The following is a 24,171-nucleotide window of genomic DNA, read 5'->3' as shown; positions in this document are numbered from 1 at the left end:
TTTGACACACAGAGGTATTCATTCTATCTCTAAGGATGGAAAAGACACTTCTTTCTAACATAGCTGTACTCACAGACAAACAGGAATCTTGAACTTCATAGAGAATCATCATGGAATATAAAAAAATTATGAAAAATGTGATCAATTACATGTATCTTTTCTAGAGAGGAAACGACAAGCTAAAATGAAATATTCTTTTCTTCCCCACACCCAGTTTTGAAAGCTACCTACTAGCTAATATAAAAATGGATGCCATTTCAGATCACAACCCCTTCCATTTCTTACAGACTATTTTTTTCTGAGACATTCTCGTTCAGTAGTGCCACTAAAAGTAGAAAAAACAGTGTAATAGAATTTAATTCTTGTGCTATTCTAGATACCATTGCCAGAGTGACTTCAAATTGCTTTTGAACGAACTAGAAAGTTCAAGTTAATTGAACACAAGGATTCACATAGCAAATTATCTTACTACTAATGGTACGGAAGAAAGAAGCCTGATTAGTAAACCCTGCTGGATACTTGCAATGTGAGAAGTCAAGAGATGCCAGAACTAAATCAGAGAGTTGAAGAACAATAGTTCTTTAATCAATGGTGGATTACAGTGGGATTTATTCTGCTGAAAACAGCAGGAGCAGATAGATTTCCCACTGAGATTAGTTACTGGGAAGCGTGGATGCAAACAGAGGAGTGCAGTTATCTTTGTGACAACTGTAAGTGGCAAGAACAACACCAGTGGCAGTACAGAGCTATTGCCTGAGTCTCTGCTGGTGACCAATGACACCCTCATCAAATACCCAGCACCTCTTAGCTCCTTAGAAGAAACTGCCTTGAAGCCTGTGTATTTCTACAAACACAAATATTGTAAAACAAATAGCAGGGACACAATTTTTTGGCTTTGTTTTTAAACTGATGGGTTGTTACAGCTTTTGGGTTCATAAAAATTCTGTATTATGGAGACAAAAGCACCAATGTGTACAGCTAAAGAATGACAGCTTCATGCACAAAGATGCTGATCACATTCACAGCACTTACTTAAGTCAAGGGGTTGTCAGAGCTGCTCTGGGGCTCTGTCTATTGGGGCTATCCATGTAATCCATCATTACCATTATAGCCTTTGGTGCTAAACATTACAGTTCCCACAAACTAACCACTAATGCATCATGCACTAGTGCTAAATACTGTAAACTAAGACACTAAGCAGGCTAAGCAGAAGAGAGAAATCACAGAGCGTCTCTTGTAACAAAACCGATTTAGAAACAAGTCATAAATTTAAATTACTGTGACTTTGAACTACTTAAGGAATTTACTAACATGAAAAAACAAACAGAGCTAACAGCTTAGCTTGTCAGTGCTTGATTTTCTACCAGCTTGAGGGAAAGATATCTAGCTGGTCTCCCCCCCGATATTTTACGTTGACTTACCTTATCAGAAGACAGCAAGATGCAGAGGGTCCAGCAGATATTAAGTTTGCTGGACATAATCTGATGGATTGATTTGTTCACTTACTTTGGTTATTACCAGCAATTGTTTGAGAGGTCTCCATCTTACACTTTGATCAGATGGCATCAACTTGTCCATTTTATTTCTTGTGGAAAACATTTCAGAAAATATTTTAAACTCTGACGCCATCCCAGCTATGTTGGTCTATTTTCAATGACTCTGAATTCAGGAGCTTTAAAAGAAACTTCTGGGGTTTCTTTTCCCTGAATTTTATCAGATACCAACAATCACATCTGTGTGGCAAACCAGAAAAGGTTCTTTATTGGGAAAAATGCAAGTTTAATACAGATATGATATAAATTACAAAAAAAGTTTTAAAAATCACCTCTCCAGGATACCCAAATTAATTGAAGGTGGAGTCTCAGTGAAGCAAATAAAGTCTTTCCCAGATCATCTCTTATTTTAAAGCAGGTCATAAAAATAGTCCAGGCCTTGTCCCAGTTCCCAGATGGATATTCCAGTGCCCAATTCTTTTGCAAGCTCTAAGCGCAACTGGATGGACTAAGACAAAGACACATAAAACCTTTTAGTCAGAGACATTAGACACTCCACGCTGCCATCTCTTCATGCCATTGTCAGACTCTTTAAAAACATCTATCCTTGAACCAGATACTGAAAAACCTAGTCTGTATTTCAAATAGTCTCTGGTTAGCAAGCAATCATTCAGTAAGAGACAGTTAATTGTACCAGTTAATTCAATGACCTAATAAAAGATAACCAGCTAAATAGACAAAATGCCACAGAAATAAATCAGATTTATGAACTATGCAAAGGACTATTCTAATTTAGGCTATCATTTCACAATGTACAGAAATTCTAACTCTCCCCAGAAATGTCTCGGGGTAAAATAAAACTTTATCACTGAAGACAATGAGAACAACTTGCCAAATACCATCAAGACCTCTTACCTACCCTTGCCTTCTCCCAGGACAGAGTCACAATTTTCATTATCACAATTCTATTTTAAAGAGATTCTGGGAGATTAATATTTAAAAGTATCCCTATTTGAGCTCCAGCCATTGATTTAGAGTTAGTTTAGCCATTGGTTTACAAGGGAAGCAATGCCACAAATTCATGTTCTGCACTTCTTTCAGTTCAGACAATAAAAATAATTATTTTCCAATCTTTTACTTTCAGGTTTTCTTACTTTGAAGTGCAGCACTGTAATGTTTAAACTGCTCACACCAGGGATGTGTTTAAAACTCATTTCCATAGAAAACACAACAAAGTATCAAGGCATCACTAACAGATCCACTGGGCCTGGTGTTCATGACTGCCTTTAACTAATCATGAACAAACCAATTTTGAGCGACCTGCCAGCGATTATAACATTAAAAAGGGGAAGAAACACACTTGTCATGGGGTAATAAAATTAAGTGTTCCCCGACCATCTTGATCACCATTATGTGAACAACTCTTTGATTCACCCCAGCATACAAATCTCAAAATATTTCATTACAAGCTTATTGGAACTGGAAAGAAAACCTGTTTCCATAAATTCACCAACCACCACAGTTGAGTATCTGTTAGAGAAGAAGTAATGAAAGAAATGTACAGGAATGAGTGTTCTTAACCTGGTTAGTACCGACAGTAGCAGGGTGAAATCCTTCCACAAGGCCAAAGAGAATGTAGCATAACAACGTGCAGCACAATCTATCTTTTCTCTGATAGGTTCGCAATGAAACTTTCTAAAACTCTAAGACAGGTACTACTAGCAAGAACATAGTTAGACGTGGTAATTAATATCCCATATGTGCTAGTACTTCCACCAATATTAGATTAATGAAGGGAAATATCCTTGTACTAATGGAGCTTAAGATAACAATCCTGCTCAGAAAAACAGAGCCTTGGATCATTTCACACTAGTTTAACCATACAAAATATCTCTGTTCTCTGTAAATATGATATACTTTCACTACAAAAGCAATTCCCTTCCAATATTAAAAGCCAACAGAGGCTTAACATACTGCCTTTAGTTTAATTTGAGAAAATCTAAGGATAGCTTCCTAGGAACTAAGGCTGCAAGTAAACATTTTATCCTGTATTCTGGTATATTGCAGACTATTGTGTAGTCAGAAATTGTATGTCCTGCCAAAAGGCTTTAGTAAGGCCAAATGCTTAAATTTTCAAAACTAAAATATGTTCCACAGAAACAGAACTGAAGAAAACAGGGTGATGCAGGCTGACAGGGAGAATCAAGACCCCATTACAGAGGAAGACAAAAGTTCCCCAAGCTTCCAGCCAACAGGATCAGAAGGAAAATTTCTTCGGTCTCTTGTCTGACAATCAGCATGTCTGTTAGCACATGAACTGTGCACTTGAACAGATCCTCTCAGAGCACTGGTTTGCCCTGGTGTGTCTTACCTCTAGACATGGCTAATCTTCAAAGATCCCAAAACCCCATTATGCATGAGATAGAAAAAACAATATTCTTGTACAGGCAGCTGAAGCTTTGAATCATAACAATTACATGAGGGTAAACTTCTTTCACAAAAGCCTAAACCCAGTTCAACATTTTCTGAAGTGTCTCAATAATGCAACAAGTCAAGTAAACATCTCTTTCCTCTTACAGCCCTCTAACGTGGAAAAGTGGCACCTACCTTGAGTGTTGGGTAGAAGACGGCATGTTTTCCTCCTTTATTTCTGCAAAACAGGAAAACCAAATAAGTCACAATAGCTTTGATAGATTCCCATAGGACTTTTAGCTGAGGTTAGAATTCAAAACCAGTTTTATTCCTTCCCACTAAAAGGAATCAAAGACAGCACTGAAGAAAACTGCTGATTTTATTTTGAAGAAGTTATTGCTATTAAAAATAAGATATGCTAGTATGTTCAGCACATGAGCATTAATACACCCATACCAAAGACAGAGACTACTTGTCATTTAGTAGCTCGTATCTTTGAGATTTCTTACCCAGTGTTCATTCCACTCTGGAAGATGAGGCACTCTGTCTCTGAAATCGGACACTTTTGCCATCAACTTCCATGCATTCCATACTTGCACTCTGGCTACTCTATCTACTGAGGGCAGGGTAGGGCCAAAATCTTGTCTACTTTTCTTCCTTGCCTACTGCAGATAAGAACTTCTACTCCTGCCCTTTTTCTACTGTAGATACAAACATATCACAGCACATAAATATAAAGTGGTGGGGAAAGAAAAGCCGTTAAGAGAAGGTACACAACATATCTAAAAGTCAAGTATGCAACCGTGTCACTGTCCTGCAGGTATCAGTTACAGGAATATTTGTCAGAAAGGTCCTCCTGACAAAATCATCCTACTTAAATGGGCTTTGACAACACTAGCACCTGGAAAGTTAGAAAGTTCAAAACACGACTGTAGAGAGTCAAAGACCTGCTAGAGGAGTCTTTGCATAGCCATTGCATCATGCCACAACTACCACAACAAAAATCCCTAGTTATCTAAAGGATTCCTTAAAAGGCTTCAGGATAAGGCCTTTCAAAACATCTAAAGAACAGAGCACAGTTTCCTAATAACTAACACAAAGTTTGGGAAGAAATCAGGTAACTATCATGATTAAGATGAAAGTTCCAAACTTCTTTGGGCGTAACACTTTGTCCAAGAACTGGTTACAATGAAATACAATACAGGCAGAGTCAGACAAGATACTTATTTACCCTATACTAGTGGCCTTTAAGGAGGACAACTCTTAAAAGAGGTGAAAAGGCTGACAGCAAAAATAGAGGATCCAAGAAGAGATCTCACAACAGAGGTGGTTTGATACTAGATCTAAGTAAACACACTGAGATATCTTGTTGTAACTGGATTACAAAACTGTCAGATAGTAAAAGACAGTTGCGCCTACTAAATGCGCATCTGAAAAAGATGAAGATACTTGGTTGTCAGATGCAAAATGTGAAAGATTTTCCCCAATTCCCCAAATTACTGTCTTTCAGGTTAAATTATATGCTAGCAGTATAAAATATACAGACAGAGCAAACTACACTGGGCACAGATACCAAGGCTGCATTTTAAATCCCTGGAAGGATGAGTTACAAGTGGTCTCACAGCACCACTTTACCAGTTAGGCTAGGAGGAAATGCAGAGTGCATGGACAGACCAAGTAGGAATTGCTCCTAAAATCTCCCAACTTACGTAAATGCATACTTACCGGTAAAGTGCACTGGGACAAGCACTCAGAGACAACGGATTTCTGTAACTATTTGTAATAATTAGTCTCTGCCTGCTACATGAAAATCATTAGCTGTGCTTTGCTTAAAAGATGCAGGATTTGATTTCTTAGCAACTGCAGATATGCAAGATTTCCAGGTGAGATGCTTTACCAGTGAAGCATATTTCAGGCCTGGCTGCCATGCCCATCTAATGTAACTGAACCTTTGCAAACCAAAGTGGCAATTGAAAAAAAGTGCCCTTAACCCTCCCCTGGAGCCGGCTGAACCACTGCAGACACACTGAGCCACACTGCTGCCTGCCAAGCGCAGCGCAGCCCGTGAAGTTTAGAGTGATTTTCAGATCCAGTATGCTTTATGCATCAAAAATTCCTCCAGGAAGCCCATAAACAAGAATCTCCAAAAACTGGCTTTCAAAGGCAAATGATGTAGTACTACTGACAAACTATCCCTTTCCCACAAGTTCAGTTTCCAAGGAGATGTTTAGGAAATGTGTTTCAGAAATGAATACCAGAAGCACGCCATTCAAACAGAGCCCTCAGATTTACTCTTTTGAGAGCAAGTTTTCATCCAGCGGTCATTGTGTCTCCAATTGGATTGTGCATTAAAGATCAGTAAAACAAAGCTTCTGATTTATTCCTCCTTAGTTAACATGAAAAACCTTGTAGTTGTTTGGCACAAAGTAATTTTGCAGCATGATACCAAAGAATTAAATACAAAGAAACACAGATCCCAGTCCTTTCATACAAACACAGAAAATAAATTAAAACACTGCTGACCAACAGGTAAACATTTTTTTTTCCTGATAAGAAATACATGCTGCTGAGAAGTCAGGAGAAAATTACAGGCTGAGAGAAACCTTGAAAATTAAACTAAAAATATGAAAGTAGGACATTTTTAGGTTTTTGTTTTTGTTTTTTACATTTGAAAATATTTAAACTGAGAAGGTACTTTGGAAATAACAAAGTAGTTCTGATTTTTTTTTTCTTAAAGCACCCTAAAATGTGTTTTACTCTTGTTTTCAGTGGTGTGTCTTCACGATACCAATGCATTGAGTAATATACAAGACACAGTTTTGTAGAAGTAGTAGGATTTTGTTCACAGAATTTTACCATATTTTTGTATATTTGCATACAAAAATAGCAAATTATCACTGAGGCTTAATAACATGTTGCTGTTTTAAATGGATTTTTCCTAGCATCAGGAATCCCCATGTCATTTCATGATGAAAAAGGGAGGACAAAGAAAGTTATTACTCTTTCCCTTCATGCTCTCAGTCCTTTTTAAAACTTTATCTGGAAGTCACTTGATATTATTATCATTACATTTCTCTACAGTCCATTGCATTTAGTGGAAGTTTGTTGCCTGACCAATCTTATCACTAGGACTTGTAAAACCAGGCTCTTGTACCACAGATTTTTCTCAGAACTGTTTTTGGCTGAGTTATTGGTGATCACCAAACAGCTCACAGTACTAATCTCAGAGCCTCCGATTAACTGACACTCAGCAGATAACTTTGATGAATAACTTCTAAAGATATGACTCATCAGACTTATCTTCTAAAGATTGTTTTAGCTTATGTTATTTCATTAATCCTTCTCTGATTTACTTCTTTCACCTGAAGCACTCTTTTATGCTGCAGTTCAGTGTTGACATACAGATCACAAACAGCAGAATTTCCATTTGCTGAATTCAGTTGCATACTATGGTTAACTGGTAATTCCTTGTGTACTGGGCCATGCCCCAAAATATTTGCAGAATGGTAAGTTAATAAACGTAACTCACCTTTTGTATTCAAAGTAGTGTTCAGCAATTTGTTCATCCCAGACAATTTTTGGTTTGTGCTCCTTCAAGGTTTCAACGTACCTACAAATTAAAAACATAGATATGGAATTAACTTTTCTAAAAAGCAGTTATGAAATTACATTGCAGAAATTTATGAAAAAGCAGTTTTACCATGTTTAGATGTTGAACACTCTATCAAAAATATCTTCTTGCTGTCAATTAATTTCCTCAGCCACTTTACCATTTGCCATGTTGGCATTTTTGGACTTTTTTTTTTTAAAGCAATGAATTAATTAATGTTCATCAATTGAGAACTCTATAAAGGCACATGAAGGCACTGCTTCGATATTTCTACAGTCTGATTCCTATATGCCAAAGCACAGGAACTGAAGTCATCCCTAGGCTGTACCTAATCGCGTCCTCCAAGGCAATGCCATTCTTAATTATAAGCCACGATTATGTGACCAGAAACGTTCTTCTATAAAAGGGGCTTAGTTAATCTTCTAAAAATGAAATTTAAAAAGAGCTTGTTTTAACTAACTAAAAAAGTTAGTTAAGTAACTCTGCATATGAAATTTCTCCACCGCTAGCTTCTTGGCATTATTCTCTTGCATGGACATTTTGAATGTGGAATGACCTACCTCATACCTACTTGACACAAAGTGAGGACAGAATACTACTTGTACCCAAAAAACTGCATAGGGAACTGGTGTGGAATAGTTAGTATGCTGTAAATTCATGTTCTTGGTTAGCTCACAGTATCGTCTCAGTGTAGAGACAGTGTCTCCCTGTGTCTGCATTTCTGACTGCACGACGGAAACAAAGCTGCTTGCTGCCTCATGTAAGAAGACCAGAAGATGACAAGCTACTGCCAGTGACAGAGGCCACACGGGTGTCACAGAATAAGAGAAGTCTCTATCACATGTTCCTCTCTCTCTACCGCATCTTTTTAACCTGCATCTTTGGCCAGCAAGAAGGCTGAACTTAACTCTGCTGACAACTTTCCTGACTAAACATTAGGGGGTTTATCTGGCCACAGGCCAAGCACCACCAGTTTCTTTTTTTCCTTGGGGACTGTATTGGGAATTTGAATTCAAAGTCCCATTATCAGTACTCTATCTTTATCATGATTATATAAAGCTATCACAGGCAAACATGGTGATCATAAGGTAGCATTAAAATTATTTTTCTATTTTTGCAAAATCTATCAAAACCATCTCTTCCACAATATGTCTCATTCTTGCAATAATTTCTCTGCTCATGCCAGGATTTGCATGAGAAATTTGCCTTCAAATCATCTTATTTTTAAGAAAGAAATTTCCATTTCCTATGTAAAAGATGTTATAACTGATTTCCATCAGCCACTATCCTGACTCCATCAGTGCTGAAATTCCACCTCACTATATACTTCAAAAAAAAGAGAAAAAGTTTGTATTTCTCAGTTTGAAAAGGATTTATTCTCTCCTTCGGTATTATTCTAAATGCAATTACAACACTCAGCATTGCAGGGAATATCTTCTCTCTTTTGCTGTGGCTTGTGCATTCATATATTGGTAAATTGTTGCCTTCTGCTAGCAGTTTTAGAAAAGATTTTCATTTTGTATTTAAGTCAAATGAACCTGAGCCAGGCATGCTATTTAAGTATCTACATAAGCAAATGGTACATAAACACATGATAGCAGCTATTGCACTCTTCCTCAATATACACATGCCCTGGAACAATGCACCTTTTCAAATTTTGCAAGTTAAACCTTGGAACCTGCCCACCCCTTTTTAAGATATAAAAAATTTTAAGTTGCCCCATGTCCTGGTTTCAGCAGGGATAGAGTTAATTTCCTTCCTAGTAGCTGGTACAGTGCTGTGTTTTGGATTTAGGATGAGAACAAAGTTGGTAACTCACCAATGTTTTAGTTGTTGCTAGGTAATGCTTACACTAGCCAAGGACTTTTTAGTTTTCCATGCTCTACCAACTCAGAAGGCTGGAGGTGCACAAGAAGCTGGGAGGGGGCACAGCCAAACTGGCCAAAGGGACATCCCATACCATGTGACGTCATGCTCAGTACCTAAACCGGGGAAAGCTGGCCGGGGGGGACGCTGCTCAGGGACTGGCTGGGCATCGGTCGGCGGGTGGTGAGCAACTGTACTGTGCATCACTTGCTTTGTGTATTATTATTATTATTATTATATTATTATTATCATTTTATTTCAATTATTAAACTGTTTTTATCTCAACCCACGAGTTTTTCTAACTTGTGCTCTTCCAATTCTCTCCCCCATCCCACCGGGTGGGGGGAGTGAGCGAGTGGCTGTGTGGTGCTCAATTGCCGACTGAGGTTAAACCACGACACCCCACTAGAGAAATATGCAAAGAGATCTAGTTTTGTATACTTAAAATTTAAGGATAGCTTTTAACACCTTGCCCCATTCCAGAATGGCGACTTCAGTAATGACAGGAGACAACACTCATGTAGAACATGGGATCAAGATGTTACAGCCCAGAAGACAAGAATTACCAGCCAAGACATCCTCGCACGCAGTTTTCATAGAATCATAGAATCACTGAGGTTGGAAAAGACCTCTAAGATCATCGAGTCCAACCGTCAACCCAACACCACCACCCACTAAACCATGTCCCTAAGCGCCTCATCTACACATCTTTTAAATACCTCCAGGGATGGGGACTCAACCACTTCCCTGGGCAGCCTGTTCCAATGTTTAACCACTCTTCCAGTAAAGAAATTTTTCCTTACATCCAATCCAAACCTCCCCTGGTGCAACTTGAGGTCATTTCCTCTCGTCCTATCACTAGTTACTTGGGAGAAGAGACCAACACCCACCTCGCTACAACCTCCTTTCAGGTAGTTGTAGAGAGCGATAAGGTCTCCCCTCAGCCTCCTTTTCTCCAGGCTAAACAACCCCAGTTCCCTCAGCTGCTCCTCATAAGACTTGTTCTCCAGACCCCTCACCAGCCTCGTTGCCCTTCTCTGGCCATGCTCCAGCACTTCAACGTCCTTCTTGTAGTGAGGGGCCAAAAAATGAACACAGTATTCGAGGTGCGGCCTCACCAGGGCCAAGTACAGGGGCACAATCATATCCCTACTCCTGCTGGCCACACTATTTCTGATACAGGCCAGGATGCCATTGGCCTTCTTGGCCGCCTGGGCACACTGCCGGCTCATATTCAGCCGGCTGTCGACCAACACCCCCAGGTCCTTTTCCACCAGGCAGCTTTCCAGCCACTCTTCCCCAAGCCTTGCAGCAGTAGGGTTGCATGGGGTTGTTGTGGCCCAAGTGCAGGACCTGGCACTTGGCCTTGTTGAACCTCATACAGTTGGCCTCAGCCCATCGATCCAGCCTGTCCAGGTCCCTCTGCAGAGCCTTCCTACCCTCGAGCAGATCAACACTCCCGCCCAACTTGGTGTCATCTGCAAACTTACTGAGGGAGCACTCGATCCCCTCATCCAGATCATTGATAAAGATATTAAACAAGACCGGCCCCAGTACTGAGCCCTGGGGAACACCACTCGTGACCGGCCACCAACTGGATGTAACTCCATTCACCACAACTCTCTGGGCCTGGCCATCCAGCCAGTTTTTTACCCAGCGCAGAGTACACCTGTCTAAGCCGTGAGCCGCCAGCTTCTCGAGGAGAATGCTGTGGGAGACAGTGTCAAAGGCCTTACTGAAGTCCAGGTAGACCACATCCACAGCCTTTCCCTCATCCACTAGGCGGGTCACCTGGTCATAGAAGGAGATCAGGCTGGTCAAGCAGGACCTGCCTCTCATGAATCCGTGCTGGCTAGGCCGGATCCCCTGGTTGTCCCGCTCATGCCTTGTGAGCGCCCTCAAGATGAACCGCTCCATCATCTTCCCCGGCACCGAGGTCAGGCTGACAGGCCTGTAGTTCCCCGGATCCTCCTTCCGGCCCTTCTTGTAGACGGGTGTCACATTGGCAAGCCTCCAGTCGTCTGGGACCTCCCCCGTTAACCAGGACTGCTGATAAATGATGGAGAGCGGCTTGGCGAGCACCTCCGCCAGCTCCCTCAGCACTCTCGGGTGGATCCCATCCGGCCCCATAGACTTGTGAGCGTCCAGGTGGCGTAGCAGGTCATTGACTGCTTCCTCTTCAATTATGGGGGGTTTATCCTGCTCACCGTCCCTGTCTTCCAGCTCGGGGGGCCGAGTACCCTGAGGATAACTGGTCTGCCTGTTAAAGACTGAGGTTTTATTCCCGAACGTATGACTTTAGATGGGAAATCCTAATTTTGCTTGCTAAAAATCCCAACACAATTAAAGAGTGTTCAACATACATATGACCAAGCTTTAAAATTAGAAATGCATACTCAACGCTTCTGAAAGTCAAGTTTTATGTTTTTCAACCAGACAACAAGGTTGCTGTGAAGAGTCTGGAAGAGGTGCAGCAACAAACCAGAGCTGTTTCACATAGGCTTTCTATCGCCCCAACCTGGGAACAATCCATTCCCTTCCTGTAGTCATCTGCTCCAGTCAGTACTAATTTTCTTGCAGTAAAACATACAGGAGCTTTACAGGCAACATCTCCCAGATAGGCCATATTTCATATTATCTCTGTGCTATCCTACTACGTGCATCATAAGCAGAAGGGTTCCTGTGTAAAACTGCAGCACCTGTATCACAACACACTTGCTTGACTCAAATTAATACTTACCCAGGCAGTCTTAACATATTATCTCCTAGCTGAGGCAGTAGTTGACTCAACAAATATTTGATATGCCATTAGTTAAAAGAAAAATTAAAAAAAAAAATTCAAAAGAGAAATTTTCCATCACACTGAACCAGACAAGCATGGGATATCGGTATGCCTGGGGTACAAGAGATCTAGATTCATTTCCAGGTTCTCAAAGAGGAAAAGGGATGGGCAGGGAGCTCATTACAGCCAGCCTTCCTTCTTCTTTCCACCTCTCACCTCACTCTTCTCCTTTTGACTCATATTTATTGCTATTTTTCTCTCCTCTCTAATTTATCCCTCTTTCTACTGCCACTGTCCCAGTTCGCATCTGCTTTTATACTCCTATCCAGACTAATTTATTTGCTTCCTCATCCATCAGCTCCTAACTTACTAGCTTTCTTCTTTTACCAAGCTGCCTCAGCAGTTAAGAGTATGATAAACACTGAAAACTCAGCTTCACTGCCTTCACTACGTATTTCCTGGGAAGTCTGTGACCATTTGCAGAGAAAGTCATGCTGTTTCTCTGGTCCTAGCCTGAAACGAGGTCAGCACAGATGAAGTATCTGGAGTGTTGATGCTAGTCTCTAATGAAGAGCCAATGCAGCATGTATAAATGATAAATTTGCATGGATTATCAGAAATAGTAACAAAAGGCAGATGTCACCTGCATGTCCACCTTGCAAATACTTGTTCTTAAACAGAGAACTGCCATTCTGGCTCATTTAAATAGGCCTTGGTTTAACTTACCCAAAGCAACATTTTTGTTCCCCAGAACATTCCTTCTTGATAATAGCTAAGTAGCTAAAGTATCAATTCAGTTGTCACAACTGGGCTTTGAAAGTTTAAAAGTTATGGCCTAGTAAAAACATGGCCATATAACGCAAAAGTGTTTGGAGATGATTTTAAGTTTGCCTGCCACCTTTCATACAAGACTTCAAATCTGCAGTGTTTTACTGCAATTTACTACCATACCTCTGTCAAAAAGGACACTTCTTGGTCTACAGATACTGACTGTTACTCTTAAGACTCTGATACTCCTGGTTACAAACCCACTGGGCAGGGTTGGACTAAAACAAGCATTCCCTTCCACAGAGTAAATGAGAAGCCAAAACATACACAGTACAGAGTATCTGCAAAGTCAGTCCTGCCAAAGATGTGTACCTATGAACAACATTAGTATGGCTACACCTACACACTACTGCACTTTGCTGCACATTCAACTAATAAATAAAGGATCCAGAAGAAAGGTTCTCAGGATTTATGGCTGGTGTTCCTTTTCTAAGACACTTTTCTTCCAAAACATGAAAAATGGTATGGCACTGGAATACATTAAGGTAAAAACCACGATCTATAGTCCCCCGAAGAAGGTATTTATCTTCATGGAAAATGCTTTTTCACCAAGAATATAAAGAAACAAGTCTCTAGTGTATCTTTTGCAATAAGAATATACTTTCTAGGAAAATATATAGCTTCATGTAATTTTTAGAGTAGGATTTATTTACGAAGGTTAACTTTTTTAATCCTCAGGTGCTTTTTAATCCTCAGTGGCTAGTCCTGAGTTGCTCTTCAACAAAAAAGCTTTAGTGAAAAGGAAACCACTGCTGAGCATACATCCCATTTTGATGCTCTTTTCTAACACTTCACATTTTCTGCTCAGTTCTCACATGAACAAAACTCTGACTAGAAGCAACAGGTCTCTAATCAGAAGGAAGGATCATTTGCTCCTGCTGCAGCAAACTGAGCTTATCTTCCACTATAGCAAACTTGAGTGATTCAGTCAAAGGATAAAAATTACTATTCAGCTTGAAAATCTATATCACACGTTTTCTTTTCAGTCTGCTCCAGTAACAATAGACTTAACTTAGTTATTAAACCCTGAACCTACCAGGTACTGCATCTCCATAACTGACCATCAACAGTGCCTATGCACGACAACAGATGCTTTAGACTCAACTAGATAGGGTCCATCTTCCCCCTTTTCAGGGAGCTGTATCGCTTAATAAAAGTAAGAGAAATCACATAAAAGGCTGTATTCTAAAGCTTAAGAGTTTAGATTTCTGATGCAAAACAAATACACAGAAATACCTCCAAAACAGTTTTCACAGTAGTACTCCTAAGGACATTCCCTATCTTGGTACATTATCTTCCAAACAGTACTGGTCAGTCTCCCCACTGCCCTGTGTACATCAGGATACTGTGTGAAAGGGCAAATACCCATCTTCGAAACAAGATTTTTCAGAGGGAATATATATATATATATATATATATATATATATATATATATAAAACCTGTAAGTCAAAACCCCTTTTATTTAATGTTTATTTTCAACTACCATGATACTTTCACATTTTAGCTGCTTAGGCTTTTCTTAAACTATTTCCTTTTTGGTGGGAGAAAATGTCAAGAAACTATAATCTGGAGACATTTTTAAACTTTAAATTGAAAAGGTTTTAAAACTGAGAATTTTTTTTGCCTTCTCTGCTTTTTAGAAGATCATTTCTAAAGAACAGCTGCAAAATTGCTGAATATACTACAAGCTACAAAATAATTCAACCATGAAACTAACAGTTTTGATAAAGGATGCCTTCAATGGTAATAAATGAAAACACAAAAGGAAGAAAATTTGAAAAAGAAAAAAGATTATATAGAGATTTTGAGTTCTCACTCACTCGATCCCTAAAATTGCAGCTTGCAAAAGGTAGAGGTGCCTTGCAATTTAACAATCTTTAGATATTAGCCTTTAAAATAGTTTTGTGAGCATGCATAAATTTATGAAAAGCCTAGCTGCAGTCACTAATAGCATAATATTACATATGCATGTGTGTATATATAGTATTATATAGTGTGCATTAATAAAGGTCGGTAATAGACTGAACAATGAAGTAAGCTTTCACCACACTGGTGCCACCAGGATCACTTAAGCACCTTTTTTACTCATCTCCTCTCACCATTCAATACTCAATAACACCATATTTACAATATATAAGTATAAACTTCCCACTTCAAAAGGTGGTGAAATTGTATACCACTATATTCCTTTTTTGCACATTAAAGAATCCAGATTTTAGTAACACAAATCCCACAAGTTCTTTTAAAAGCAAATAGGTTATCCAAGAAAAAGACAGCTAGTACGTATCTTCCAGAGAATCAAAAGAACACACTAACATTAAAACAGTTTTTACTCTGAGGATTTATGCATTTGAGTGGAGAGCACACTCTAGAAACCTTGTTTATTCTGTCTGCAGGGTATGTTATTCAAAAATAGTTCTGTTAAGACCTTTAGATTATTTCATGTAAAGCAACTTCAAAACAAATACAGTTTGTAGAGAGACACCAATCTGTTCACTTTCATTACTGTGGGGTGTCTTGGGTAAAGCTGTTAAAGCATCCAAGTAGCAGCCTAGAAATGAAAAAACTATAGGCAAGCATCATCTTTCTCTATTAATCTCTCTGTTGTTGCCTTTTGCTCTGTCAGTTTTAAAAGGCAATAATAATATTTTTACTATTTTAATAGTAACAGGTTTCCAAAAGAGTAGTTTCTCTGTGGGTGTGTTGTTTTCAGTAAGTTTTATAAAGTCATTCTCACTGATTTGTCCACAATACTTCATCACTGACTTGACAGACGACACTTTTCGGTGCTTCCCCACCAACCTCACACAAACCTACTGACCTTCTACCTTCTGCCATGATGCACAAGCCAAGCCATGATACACCAGCCCAATGAAAATAAGCAGAACCTCAGCAACATTTCTACCGTTACTCTGGTCTCTTCAAAAGTGCACCTTGTTTAGCATTCTTAAAGTAATTTAGAAACAATAATACTTTGGTGGACAAAACTGCACAGAGGCAGCCAAGTATTCCTGTTTTATAGAACTCTGGAGACACAGAAGACAACGTCAAGCTTTTCAGAAGCGTCTTCGTCTTGCTCTTGTCTCAGGGAAACAACGAGCATTAAAACATTTCAGTGCCTTCCTACGGCTACAGAAGAAAGCACAAACATTACAGCATGTCTATGTATACAGGTTTACATGTTAATAGTGCCCCTTATTCTCATTTAACTTCACAGAGGTTTTATAAAGAAAAAGCCCCATCTGAGAGTGTACGCAATGGTACGCTGGCAAATTACCCTAGGGAACTGCGAGTACAGCTCAAAGTACTCTAGTGCATGACAACTTTTCTCAATATGACCAAAATGGTGGTTCTTTACAAAAAAGAAAACAAAGTTACAGTTAGATATTGATCAAAGAACAGAAGTAATCACACACAAGGCAGAAAAAGGTGTGAACATTTATATATTTAAGGTTTATACTCAAACTGACAGATATGAGAGGAACATATGAAATTCTCCTTAAAGAAAACAAGATCTTTATTTCTAAGCCAATAAATATTTCTTAGACAATGGAGACATAACTATATTGAGGCAGAAGGTTTGCATATCTGTTTGTATACTTTCAATAAGACACTGCTGTTCAGCAGCTCCATTTTATTTTGTAATGATACAGGTTTTTTTTTTTTTTTGTTCTGTTCTTCTACTTTTCAAGACACCTGCGGCTACAAAATATGAACTTTTTTCCCAGTGCAAACTATTTATGATAACAACTGCTTACTAAGTTGCTTTTTGTTCGTATGTATCAACTTTGCATATTTTCTATCAGAAATCTTTGTTGGTTTTGACCATTGCCAAATCTCAACTTTCTAGCTAAAGTATCAGACAATCTTTTTGCTTGTATTTGTTCAGTTAGACATAGACTTTTCTTTCTGATTTATCCCATCTAACACATGACAGGTCACTATTTATAGTGGGGTTTGGTTTTGGCAGTTTTTGCTGTCTTGAAAGAATGAGTTTATTGCCTTTAAAAGCCTGCTGTATGGTTTGGACTTCTCTTTCTGTTCTGGCCAAAGGGCACCCTCCTGTCAGACAGAAGACAAGTTAATGGTAGAACAGTTTACTGTGCTAGAAGAAAAAGCAGGATTCAAGCAAGCTCACAGAAACAAAAAAGCACAAGAGAACTGAATGAAATAAAGCATACCATTATGGACCAGCTCAAGTAACTAGTCTATTTATTCATAATAAAAAAAGTTTAGTTTGACTATGAGCTAGAGGTTCCACAGGCAAAGGATTTTTTTTTTTTAATTTTTTTTTTAAATGAACTCGGTATATTGGTGAATTTGAAGTCTGCGATAAAAACATATCTTCATTTGGTCTTGACTGCCTTTGCATACACTTTAAAAAACGTGACTATTCAACAAAGATGTCATGGTATTCATCACAGAATTAATACCAAGTAGGCATGCTACTAGGCAAACAAAGAGTAGCAATATTCTCTCTCAAATTAGGAAACAGGTCACCTCAAGGTTAACATTTTTTCTGACTTCTTCAGTTATGAACTATACCAGACAGAACCCTCCCTATGTGCTCATTTCTAAGCAAGAATCTTCCCCCTCCTCCCACTTCTAAGTTGAAATTAAGTAGAAAAGAGAAAAAATAGCAGATGTATGAAACAGTCTAATATAAATAATTTAATAATTTAAGTTGATATGAAGTAGATCCTCCCCTCTCTCACACTTCCTATTTCATAATTAAAAAGGTTTTCATTAGCCATCACAGCTGTCTCTGCTATATATATACACACACATCAGGAACAACTTGAAAAGCCTTGTTTAAAGCAGATTGTCAGACTACATTTTGCTGCTCTAAAATGCAGCACACTATGAAAACAAACTGATTTTCCTCCAAATTCATACCATCCACCATCTCCAACACAAACCACAGATATATTAAATCTCATATAAAACCTACAGGACACACTAATGACCATCACCCCTAAAAAGAATAAGAAAACCCTTTTCCTCAATTATTAAAAAACATTGCACCACGGAGGTTCACTGGTCCACATGGCTTGATAAAACCACCATTATTTATACAAACACACTTAGAGTACTGCAACCTGTCTCTGTTGATAACCAAGTTGATTCAATTGTTCTATATTGTCAAAATCCTACAATATAGCTTGTTTATACTGTGTAGGAAAGTGGCAGTTCAAATGTTCAATTGTACCAGCACAATGTAATTATTCCTAGGAGGGCCAATCAAAAGCCAAGTGCTATTTTGTGAGATATTTAACATCTGCATGCATGGAAATTGTCCTAAATAGAGTTGAAAACATAGTTACATTGCTAATGAAAAGACAATTCCAACAAAATATGTAGACATGTCAACAGCAGTACTTATTATACCACTGTATGTCAAATCATATAATCTGCACTGTTATTAAAATACTGTATTAATTTTATACTTTATTTTAAAATCAATGTAATGTTTCAACTATTCGTTATGATACTAGGAAAAAGTAGGAGAAGAATATCTCATTTTTAGTAATTCTAGTCACAAATGTATTAGGGTAAAAGAAGTATGAAGGAGAATACTCAGCAAGAAAGACTTTGTCAATAAAGTACCTAACTTTCTTGCAGGATGTAAAATTTAAGCAGAACTTCCCCATTCTGAAAAAAGAGAAAATCACAGCTTTCTTACTTTTTTTTTTTTTTTTAAATCACTTGCCTCATTAGGTCTCTGTATAGATATATACCTGGGGTTTCTTTACTCTTCTCTCTCTGGATAGGATTTGTAATCTGGATCTTCTGTGGCATATAGAAAAAAAAGGACAGAATGTGGAGGTCTGTATCAAACTGAAATCTTTCTAGTCACCTCCATGTAGTCATCGATAACTGGACTGGGAAAATAACCCTCTTTTCAGGACAAGCCTCAGACTACCAATGCTGTTTCAGAATGATTATACCAGAAGATACTATAGTGCAATGCCAGAATTTGCTTTGAGCAGTGAAAGCATAGCTTACTCCTACCATACTAAGGTAGTTTCCACCATAATCCAGGATAAGAATCATCTCAACACCAAAGATTTTAGCATATGAATTTCCTCTAGAGGCTAGGAGTAGTAGATGAAAGGTTAAATAAATTATATTGGATAATAAATAAATAATCATGCTGTCAAAATTAAATATACATAATGTATAAGTTACATAACAAGCATCTACTATGTGGAAGACAAGAAGCTTAATCACAGAAATGTTATCCTTACAGAATTCTGAAATACTTAAAAGTGCTGCCAGGCTTCTAAGAGAATGACTATGTCTAAATGAGAATTGAAAATATGCATTGTTGAGAAGCCAATAGGTGATTCTTTCCTCAGTCAGGGTCAAACCACCACACTGACATTACTGCAGCTTAATGTCCATCCTTCATAGAGGAAACGCAGGTCCTAATAAATTCTTATAAGGTGACGTATCATCATCTAATGGTAGAAGTATTAGTCCTTCCTAGACCGTACAACATTAAAGCTTAAATTCTGCTCCAGCTCACCCAATAATCTGGCTTACTACAGAATCTGAGACAAGACATAGTCTCTCTGCTTAGAACTACTTCTCAACATGATGAAAACTAATGCTTGTTTATCCCTACAGGCTTGTTTCAAGAATCAGCAGGTTCATCCTAAAAAAAAAAAATCTTTGAAGATAAAACTGCTAGTTTAAGGGTACATTTTCTGAAATGCTTAAGTAACACTCAATTGATGTTGAAGTGTTTTCAAATACGTTACTCTAAGTACAATACTGTGCTCCATTCTTCCAAGAACTGACATAATAGGCAATGCATATGAAAAACTGATGCTGTATATCTTTGGATGTGAGGCTGAACAAAGTTCAGATATACTAATATATCTGCTGTTCAGCTTCAGCTGTAAATAACAAAAACTAAAACTATGCTAGTTCTGTTGCATGTCAGGTTGGGTTTGTTGGGGTTTTTTTACACACATCATAAAAGCTTTCCAGACTTTCCTCTTGCTCAAAATATACAAATCAGCTATATTCATACAGTGCTACACATATTAGCTACAATAACTGTGTTATACTGGATTTGGAGCCTGGTCAGATTCAGATGATCTTAATTCAGTGTATAGGAGATGAAATTTGATCCACTCCAGCTATGTAAATGAAGGCTGAGTGCACAGTCACCTACTTCGATATTTTTAATTCTTCCATGCCTACTTCATTAAAAAAGGTAGATATAAAAATCACATTTCTTTTCCATCCTTGCCTAAAAGGTGAGATGATCTTAATGGCAGTGAACATCACTACTAACTCTTCCAGTTGCTTCTTGCAGCCCTCTTCAGTCATTCCTGAATTAAAACCATCCCAATACAAACACAAGGTCAATAGCAATGTCACCTACCAGATTTAACAACCACAAAAGCCAGCAGGAACATCTTTTCCTCACCCTGTGTCAGGAAAGGAGCAGCACAGTTCTTCTTCCAAGCCCCCACCTCAGCCCTGTCTGACCTGGGTCTGGGGTACTGGAGGACAACCTTTGTGGTTGCTGGGAGGCCTGTGCCAGGTAGGTGCTCAAGCCCGCTGTTTCCACAGGGTTGCTAAGAGGCCGTGGCTGAGACAGATGGGGAGGGGCCAAGCCCCATGCAGGGCACAGTTACGGAAAGGTTACACTTGGTAGCAAAGGAGAATAAAAGGGAACATACGTTGGGTGCAAGCAGCAGAAGGCACCAACGATGGGAGAAGGATGCTCTGACTGAAGGGGAAGATCTGGTAGCAGCGTAGCTCCCAGATGACTTTCTCTAGTCAGGCAGAGCACAAAACTTGCAGGCTCCAGGACTCTGGATATGTAAAACTGACTCAGGTCAGCAACAGCCTTAGAAGAGAAATGCTGGCTCTGTTCTCTCTTCAGAAATGGGAGAAATAGTTTAGACCAGACAGAAGCAGTGTTGTCTGCAAGGAACCAGAACTTCAGGTGATGAACAAAACTAACCACAGTAGGAGATTGTAGCCTGAGAAAGCTGACCGCTATTTGGATTCCATCTGCTTCACAAGATGCTGAGAATGAGACACAGAAATAGATCTCCACTTCCAAGTAGCCTCAGAATAGTGTTCAGATTTCTTAGCTGACAATCATGTCAGGCCTACAATTTCCACTACCAGTATCTCTGCCTGCTCCTCCCTGGCTTGTGGGTTTTCAGTAAAACATGATCTGTGAAAGCAAAATTGATACAAAACACTAAACCATAGAAGTGATCCAGTTGTTGAACAGCCCTCTCCCTTCAAAGCAATGGGAATATCTGTATCCTTCAAATCTCTTGAAGGCAAGCCTCTGGTACTGTGGCCCTGCACTTCGGCATAAGACATGCTTCATTCTTAAACTATAGGAAGAACAGTCCAAGAAGCAAGGTGGCAGCATTGACCACTGCCTTGTGCAGCTCTGCTGCAGATCCTTGAGATGTCAAGCATCCTGCTGAATGCAACAGATCAAATACCTTTGAGAATTGTCTTAATGTCAGCCCAACAAACAAATTCATGGTATTATTTCCTCCATCCGGGACACTGTCATACTCCCAGCTATCAGAGCCCTAGGACTGTAATTTTCAATGCTGCTATAACAAACAAGGACAAAATACCCACCATTTACTTGTACCTATTTCTGTTCACTTGAAAAGTATGTAGTAAATGCTTTCAAAATGCAAGAATACTTATTAAAATAATGGTATTTAAGTAATTCCTTACAAAAAAAATTTCAATTCCTTAAGAGCAATTGTGATAAACTATCTAAAAGAAGCTATGAAATTACATAGTTGCTCAAGCTTTATGTATCTTACTGTGCTGCTCTAGTTTGCTGATAAATGTTACCCATGGTCTCTTAAAACTAATGCATTCGAAAACTATTTCAGGTTATGTTCCTAAATGGAAGCATATTGTAGTATACCCTGACTTTTAGAGGTAGCAAAGACCAAAACCCAGCAAGTTTTGCTCTTACATCTGAGGTTAATCTGCCAAATTCTCATTGCTGATAAATCTGACTAAAATAGGACTTCCAGGTTATCACACACAGTTTTTGAAAATTTTCAGGGTTCTTTTGTTCCAATTTTTACTTTAATTAGCTGGCATGTCAATTAAATTTTGGTATTTCAACCTAGCTCTCACAAAGCAGAAAAATTTTTCAAAGCTATTCCATGTCTTTTAATTATCACCTGTCATTTCTCAAGTTCAACCTCGGAAGACCTGAACACCAAACACTTTATATAAGATAAAAGAAACACAGTTCAGGGATGGTTTTTTGGTATGAAGTAGTTATAGATGTGGAGTAATAAATTTAAATGATCAAGTGCAATACAGCAGATAGTTTTACCTTCATATGAAAGAAATCATAAATTCAATCCCTGACTGGGAGGATTGTAACTAAAGAAGGCAACTACACTAAAGTAAAATCTATGGCAGATCAGTAAACTCTACAAAACTCCAGTGTCCTATGAAGCTATGACCTATATACTCTTTTCCACTTTTTGGGACCAAGTTAAGTGAAGAGCGAAGAACATTTCTGCTGACTTTCAAGTTCATTTTTCATACTTGGCAGCGGGATTTTTCTCCTCTCAATTGACCATGTTTTAGTCACAGTTATATAGCTTTATTCCAGATATACTAATATAAGACTTTCAGCTTTTGTTTTTTGAAAAGATAAAATTATGACAAATTCATGCAAATGACTATTAATCTCTCATAAATAATGCAAATCTCAGAGGGTTAGTACATTTTTAACATGCCTTAGAATAATCTGGATGGCATATAATTCCTCCATTTTTGGCATGACCTGAATCGAAGATGGGCTACGAAGTAATAATCTATATTTTATCCAGTGAGAGTGGAGATTTATGCCCTTTTAAGAAACTATCTTCATCAGGGCAGTTAAGTAAATACTTGAGAACACGGATTTTAAATCTCTCGATATTTAGTTAAACTAATACATATTCATGTGGCAGTGTTCAGTTTTAAAGAAAAGCCTGGCACTTTTCATCATGAAAAAACAGCAGAACATCTTCCATATCTTTGCTGTAACTCCAACAAATATTTGTATATTTTTATCTGTTTAGTTTCTTGCTGAACAAACATATCTGTGCCGGCTGCTAAGATTTGTTAAGGTTAAGACTAAATTTTAAAGCAAAAACCAATATGCATATATTTATTTGAAATGACTTCCAAAAGAACTGTTGCTTAAATCAAATGGCAACACTTGGAGTGCAAATCAAGGGACAAAATTATGGCCACCACATTTTTTCCCCTTTAAATTAACTGTGTACGTTCTATAATTTTGCTAACATCTGGGGAAGCTAGAAAATAAATCCTTTTGCTGTGTTTGAATGATAGAAGTTTGCTTTTTGCAATTATTTGAGCAAATTCAGACAGTAAGTGTTACAATTTATCCTAGTACACTGCTAAAGGTAAAACAGTAGGGAATTTATGTATCTGAAGTGGTTCCATATGCAAATATATTAAATTGCAATAACACTTTCAAAATACTATTACTTTGTATTCCCTACACAAGTCATCCAACACACGAAATAATCACCAGTACAGCTGTGTAATTAATAGAAGAAGAATGTCCTTTAAACACTTACTAATTGTAAATCTAAACAAGTTAAATATTACAAACACTGTGATATGCATGTAACAGAAGGTGAATCCAGAAAGCCCAAAGCAAAATTAAAGAGCAAAAAATCCTGCAAGGCATCAATTACTAAAAGCATAGTGGAAGAGACTGATACAATGTAGAATGAAGAAACAATGTCCTTTTTTTAAAAAACAGCACAATTTAGAAACAACTGTTGGGGAAAAAAGGTTGTAATTTTCCTTTTTTCTTCTGATTTCATCAGTGAACATTGCTTTTTTCATAAGCTCAAGAAAAGCATTTGATTGTTTTAATTAAAAAAATGGATTCCATTGAATTAAGTATGGCAAAATACTGAACAGGTTCATTGCCACAAATAAGTCAACTTTTCTACCTTAAGGCAGACCTGAGGGGAGAAGTAAAGCTTTACTTTTCATTGCAAAGAGCCATTTCAAAACCATATGGCAGTGCCACCTGGGAGTAACTCCCTGTGCCCCACATACCTAATTATCACAAGCTCCTGCTACAGTCATATGCATAGAGATGAGGTATGAATGACCTTGTTAAGTA

At 38.3% G+C, this 24,171-nt stretch overlaps 1 protein-coding gene across 4 annotated transcripts in view; it reads right to left on the bottom strand.

The window, feature by feature from the left end:
* Positions 1–1,734: 1,734 nt before the first annotated feature.
* Positions 1,735–24,171, bottom strand: part of CHID1 (chitinase domain containing 1) — a 142,962-nt gene continuing 120,525 nt past the window's right edge. For all 4 annotated transcript variants that reach the window (XM_076344239.1, XM_076344240.1, XM_076344238.1 and 1 more), the window contains 3 exons: positions 7,435–7,515; positions 4,101–4,143; positions 1,735–2,001 (listed from right to left, as the gene is read on the bottom strand). In XM_076344239.1, coding sequence (XP_076200354.1) covers positions 1,903–2,001; positions 4,101–4,143; positions 7,435–7,515 — 223 coding nt within the window. In that variant the 3' untranslated portion in view covers positions 1,735–1,902. The remainder of the gene's footprint in view (positions 2,002–4,100; positions 4,144–7,434; positions 7,516–24,171) is intronic.

Source organism: Aptenodytes patagonicus, chromosome 7 (assembly GCF_965638725.1).
Source record: "Aptenodytes patagonicus chromosome 7, bAptPat1.pri.cur, whole genome shotgun sequence".
NCBI classification, from domain to species: Eukaryota; Metazoa; Chordata; class Aves; order Sphenisciformes; family Spheniscidae; genus Aptenodytes; species Aptenodytes patagonicus.
This window is presented reverse-complemented; position numbering and strand designations above follow the sequence as displayed.